Source organism: Sinocyclocheilus rhinocerous, unplaced genomic scaffold (genome assembly GCF_001515625.1).
Source record: "Sinocyclocheilus rhinocerous isolate Xijiao unplaced genomic scaffold, SAMN03320098_v1.1 scaffold85, whole genome shotgun sequence".
NCBI classification, from domain to species: domain Eukaryota; kingdom Metazoa; phylum Chordata; class Actinopteri; order Cypriniformes; family Cyprinidae; genus Sinocyclocheilus; species Sinocyclocheilus rhinocerous.
Window position 1 is genome coordinate 847,634 of NW_015649998.1, and position 5,834 is coordinate 853,467.

The following is a 5,834-nucleotide window of genomic DNA, read 5'->3' on the forward strand; positions in this document are numbered from 1 at the left end:
CATTTCACAGTTCCTCAATCGTTTCGAGAATGGTGTAGTCGAAAAGATTTCCTTTTTTTTGTTGTTGAAATAAAAGCGACACAACTTAGTGGGATGGGTGTGTGTCACTGTCCACGAAACAAAGTTTGACAGGGAGTAGCTCTGAAAAGGGTCGGCTAATTATAATACCGAACTGAACCGCCCCCATACCTCTCGGCTTTTACTTGGTGGTGAACAACATTCAGTTAACATAGGAAGAGATAGGAAGCACGTTGCTAGTTAGCTTGAAGTAAAACCTAATATTATCCCCCAAGGCAAATTTGTATGGGTCAGAAAATAGCAAGGACATGATTTTGAAGCCGATGTACATGATTAAGCTGTCAGATTTCTTGGATTTAAGTTGAAAACCACAGCTATGCTGTTATGCTAGCTCTGAGTTGGACTGAAATGGCCTCAGTGCCGAATCCTGCAGTTTTTCTCACTTCTTTTATGGAGGAAATAAGCTGTCTGGTAAGATTATATATGTCACCTTGTTACCTAAGAAAGGCTCAAAGATTTGCTCTGGTACTTCTGCTGTAATCTTGACAAAGCTGCCTGTTTTAAAACTTTTTTTAAAATCAGAAATAGAAAAAAAGTGTTCATCGATTACAATTAATTTTGTCATTCAAAATGTGTATGTTCTTCAATAATAACAAAAGCAACAGTTGATGATGTCACTTTCGTATTTTCTGTATGTCGTCTAAACATTTTAGGGTTTAGTTATTTAATACAATTAGGCCCCCTTAGTTCACTACTATTGTGCTAGTAAACAGTTGACATTTTTTAAATGACGATCTTGTATATTTTACGTCTCAAACTTGTCAGGAGAACTAAAGACAAATTGATTATTGGATGAACGCCAATTACACAACGCCTGATAGTGTTGTCTAAATTTAAACTAATTTCCCAATGTAAAAAATGTAATCCAGCATAATTTTCCAGTGTAGACGTTTAGCTGTCATTAGTTGTATCCAGGTATGACGACGCATGCTGTTTTCTATCGCAGTGTTGTCATAATCAGTCATAGATCATGGAGCTGCTGTCACGCAGACTCTACGCGCATAACATCGGGTTTATTTTCGAATTTTCTTTTATTTATTTATTTGTATTAATGAGATCTGAATCGTGAACGTAGCCCATTGACAGGTTTGACGAACACTGCGCCGTCCTCTGCTGGTTGTAGTTAGTGGTTTTGTGTTTCTGTCTGTCTTCTAAATAGTCACTCTGAGGTGAGAGTCTCTGCATACAGAGCTCGTGATGAAAGCTCTCGGCGCGCGCTCCGCGTTCTACGTGGGCTTTGTGGTGGGCACGTGCACCCTGTACGTGCTCCTGCGTCAGGTTGGGTTCACGCGGAACGTGGGGTCTGTTGAGCCCGAGGCCCACAAGAAAAGCCCGCTGGAGATGGTTGAAGAAGAAAACAAGAACTGGAAGAAGGAGAGGTTGGCTCTCTTCAACCTCAATCACCCTCACCATACAGGTAAATACAATGTAGAAATGAATGCTTATAATAAGCAAACACAATATATTCATAGTATGAGCACTACAAGTGAAACTATGTATCTATAAAGTGCCACAGTGTATATTAAATCGATCCATGGCCCAGAAATGAACCAAACCTTTATGACTGTCATATTTGGAACCTGAAAGAAGATAATAGGCAGAATGACAAAACATGAAATGCAAGTGAATAGTAGGAAATCAAGTCATACAGGTTTGGTACAACATGAGGTGAGTAAATGATGGCAGAATTTGAATCTTTGTTTTTTGTCCTTAAGCATATAAGGTGATTGTGTGTATCGGGCCTGAATAACTCAAATAGCATTTAAATAAAATACATTCCTTGTGCTCTGTTGTTTCACCTGTACAACTTGTTTTGCATGGTTTTGTTGGAAACAATAATATGGAAATGATCCCCTAAATTACAGTCATATTAAATTTTTTTTTTTAGAAATATGTTGTTTGTCAGGTCTTATGATCAACAAAGAACAAGTATTTTGTGAATCTGTCAGTTAATGTAAAAATAAATAAAGACATTCCCAAAAGAGGTGTGTTAGACTGGTAAAGCCAGATGATGTATATACAGTGCTTCAGCTTTTACACCCTTTTATTGATATGATTTGTGGATATAATTTCATACCCTGATACTACAATTGAACAAACAGTTAACCTGTTCCAAGCCTTCTATGTGTGAGGAACTCTTTATGGGCATGTTTGCATCTGACTGTGTATACTCCCTGGAGAGATGTACTTTGCTTTTAATTTTGGGCTCACATCTTATGTGTTGTCCTTGTTAAAGTTTACAGAAAGGTTTTATCACCAGTTGGTTATCAGTAAACTATCCCAAAAGTAATAAACTGTGGACTATCAGATGCTGGCTCTAAATTTTATGAATAAATATTTGACACAAATTTAAACAGATAATGGTATTCCATACTTGATAGAAAACGATTTCTTAAGTGTTTATAAACATTTTTAAAAGCTTTTTGGCTTTGCCTAGTTCATTTTAAAAGGGTCATATGATGCGATTTCAATTTTTCCTTTCTCTTTGGAGTGTTACAAGCTCTTGGTGCATAAAGAAGATCTGTAAAATTGCAAAGATTAAAGTCTCAAATCCAAAGAGATATTCTTTATAAAAGTTAAGGACTGTTTCCTGATCTTGGTAGAGTAGACTACAATGCCGGCTGTTCTGACTCATAGACTGTAAGTACGTTTTTTTTAATATTTAAAGCGTTTTTATATTTTATATATTTAAAGCAAGTTTTTTGGGCAGTGTAGAGTAGGGCTTGCTGTTTGTCATTTCTCCGATCACAAATGCAGACATGGTTTTATGTTTACGCGGCGCGATGCAACGCAACGCGTAAAAAGACAGTATAAGTCATTATAATCCATAATTATGTCCCCACTGGATGCAGCAAATGCCTCGTTTATAATGGGTTTTCATGTTTTTGAATCATCGCTCCGGCCAGGACACGGCATCATCACAGTATGGTGAGTCAAGTCACTTTTATTTATATAGCGCTTTTAACAATACAGATTGTGTCAAAGCAACTGAACAGCATTAATTAGGAAAATAGTGTGTCAATAATGCAAAATGACAATAGTAAACACAAATTTTTCAGTTAAAGGCAGTTCATTCGCCAAAATAAAAAAATGTCATCATTTACTCACACCCTTATGTCGTTCTTCATCTTTGAAACACAAATTAAGATATTTTTAATGTCTGTCCATTGAAAGTCTCCGCAACTAAAACTTTATTCAATAAAAACATTTTAAATGACGTAATCCATATGAGTCGAGTGGTTTAATCCAAGTCTCCTAAAGAGACACATTTACTATGTGATGAAAAGATTTAACTTAGGCTTTTATTCACATTTAAGCCTAAATAGTTTATTCACATTTTATTCAGCACCTACGGTTGAGCTGCCAATGACAATATTTGATGTGATCTATGTATGTACATTGACCAATGTTTATATGTGAATATGAATAAAATATTTACACTTCAATTTTAGAAGACTTAAAAAGCACAATTCATTTGAATTACTTTTACAGTGTAATCTTGTACTTTTGATGTTTTCAATGGATGGAAAAAATGAGAGAACAATCTTCATTTATGTTCCAGAAGATGAACTAAAGTCTTATTGCCTCGGAATGACATTAGGTTGACAACGATGACAGAATTTTCATTTTTCAGTAAACTATCACTTTAAAAGGTCCTGCATTGTGCTGTCAAATGATTAATTGCGATAAATCGCATCCAAAATAAAAGTTTTTGTTTACATAATATATGTATGTGTACCGTGTATATTTATTATGTATATATAAATACACACACATACATGTATATATTTCAGAAAAATACGGTATTTTTATATATTAAATATATTTATTTATAATATAAATTATATGAATATAAATATAGACATGTAAATATTTTCAAAATATATACTGTGTGTGTATTTATATATACATCATAAATATACACAGAACACACATTATGCAAACAAAAAGTTTTATCGCGATTAATCGTTTGACAGCACTAATTTTGACAAATGAATTTTCATTCTCTCTAGCATTTTTCACATTCAAAATATTCTTATCTACTTTGTAGCATGTGATTTTGGTTTGTTTTGAGTATTTTTCTGAGTAATCATTGTCTGTCTCTTGTAGGTGAGGATGGCACTCTGGCTGACGCTCTCTATAAGCGTGTACGCATTTTGTGTTGGGTCATGACCGGCCCTAATAACCTTGAGAAGAAAGCTCGGCACGTGAAAGCCACGTGGAGTCGCCACTGCAACATTGTGGTCTTCATAAGCTCTGTGGACGACCCTGATTTTCCTACGGTTGGCTTAAACACCAAGGAAGGTCGGGATCAGCTGTACTGGAAAACCATTCGTGCTTTCCACTACGTCATGGACAAGCACGGGGACGAGGCAGACTGGTTCCTCAAAGCGGATGACGACACTTACGTGGTCGTCGACAACCTGCGCTGGATTCTGGCCAGCCACTCTCCAGAGGACCCGGTGTATTTCGGCCGGCGGTTTAAGCCGTACGTAAAACAGGGCTACATGAGTGGCGGTGCTGGTTACGTGCTTAGCAAAGAGGCTCTGAGGAGGTTTGTTGTGGGCTTTCGCACAAAAGTGTGCACTCACACTAGCTCAGTGGAGGACCTAGCTCTGGGTCAGTGTATGGAGAAGATAGGCGTTGTGGCAGGAGACTCCAGAGACACCTTAGAAAGAGAGACATTCCATCCTTTCGTACCAGAGTCCCATCTCACTGGTACATTTCCTAAGACCTTCTGGTATTGGAACTACTGTTATTACCCCATTGTGCAGGTGAGTCCGAATTCAGTGAAGATTGCCTGATATCTATTCTGAAACCTAGTAAGCTGCCTACCTAGACGGCATCATATAGGCTCCAGTAGTCTCCTTCATCAATATATATATATATATATAATTTTTTTTTGTTTTTTTTTTGTTTTGTTTTTTTGTTTGGAGCATCATGTATTGAGAACAGTTTATCAGTTTATAGTTTTTTTTTTGTTTTTTTTATCAGATAGCCATAGCTTGATCTTCCAGTGAAAGGATAGACTTCTCTCTGGTGACATATGACAGACTTCATTTTGTCAGCTTAAACACACCCCCTTTTGCAATCGACTGCAAGTTTGCATTCAGATCTGCCTCCGTCCAATCAACAACTGAGTGCCCACCCTACAGTTTTTTTCTTTTTTGATAATCTGTCAAACTTGGATGTATGTCACAATACAGAAGAAAATATATTTTGTGGCATTATGACTTTTTCAAATCAGTCACTTTTCAGTTAAGATGCTACCTGTGTAGACAGTGAAGAGAGTCGTATTAAAGGTGAAAAATCAGACTTCAGTCTTTCTACGTTTGCATTTAGTGCACCCTGAGGGTGTGAATCTCACCCTTTGCATACATGCTATTTAAATAAATGACGCACAAGAACATTTACTATGTGCTTTTCAAGTCAAAAGCCACTAATCCCTGTGTCACTGCAGTCCCGAGTGAGTACAAGTTTGTTTTGGCACAGATCAAAGTCTACTGAGTGAATTTTGCTGGCACTTATTACTTTAAGCGCTGTTGCCTGACGAAATTAAAAATAAGAAAAGACTAGCTTATAGTTAAGAGTTTTAAAAAGTAGAGACAATTCTGTCATTATTTGCAGTATTAAAGGGGTCCTATTATGCTCTTTTACAAAGTCTTGATTTTGTTTTGGGGGTGTACTAGAACATGCTCTCGTGCTTGGTGGTTCGAAAAATGCATTATTTTTCACATAATTTACATTATTAAAAT

The 5,834-nt window shown here is 36.6% G+C and overlaps 1 protein-coding gene across 1 annotated transcript in view; it reads left to right on the plus strand.

Moving 5' to 3' along the window:
* The window catches only part of LOC107711070 (glycoprotein-N-acetylgalactosamine 3-beta-galactosyltransferase 1-B-like), a 13,324-nt gene continuing 7,490 nt past the window's right edge, over window positions 1–5,834 (plus strand). The window contains exons 1-3 of the mRNA XM_016515987.1: window positions 1–489; window positions 1,238–1,495; window positions 4,189–4,853. Coding sequence (XP_016371473.1) covers window positions 1,276–1,495; window positions 4,189–4,853 — 885 coding nt within the window. The 5' untranslated portion in view covers window positions 1–489; window positions 1,238–1,275. The remainder of the gene's footprint in view (window positions 490–1,237; window positions 1,496–4,188; window positions 4,854–5,834) is intronic.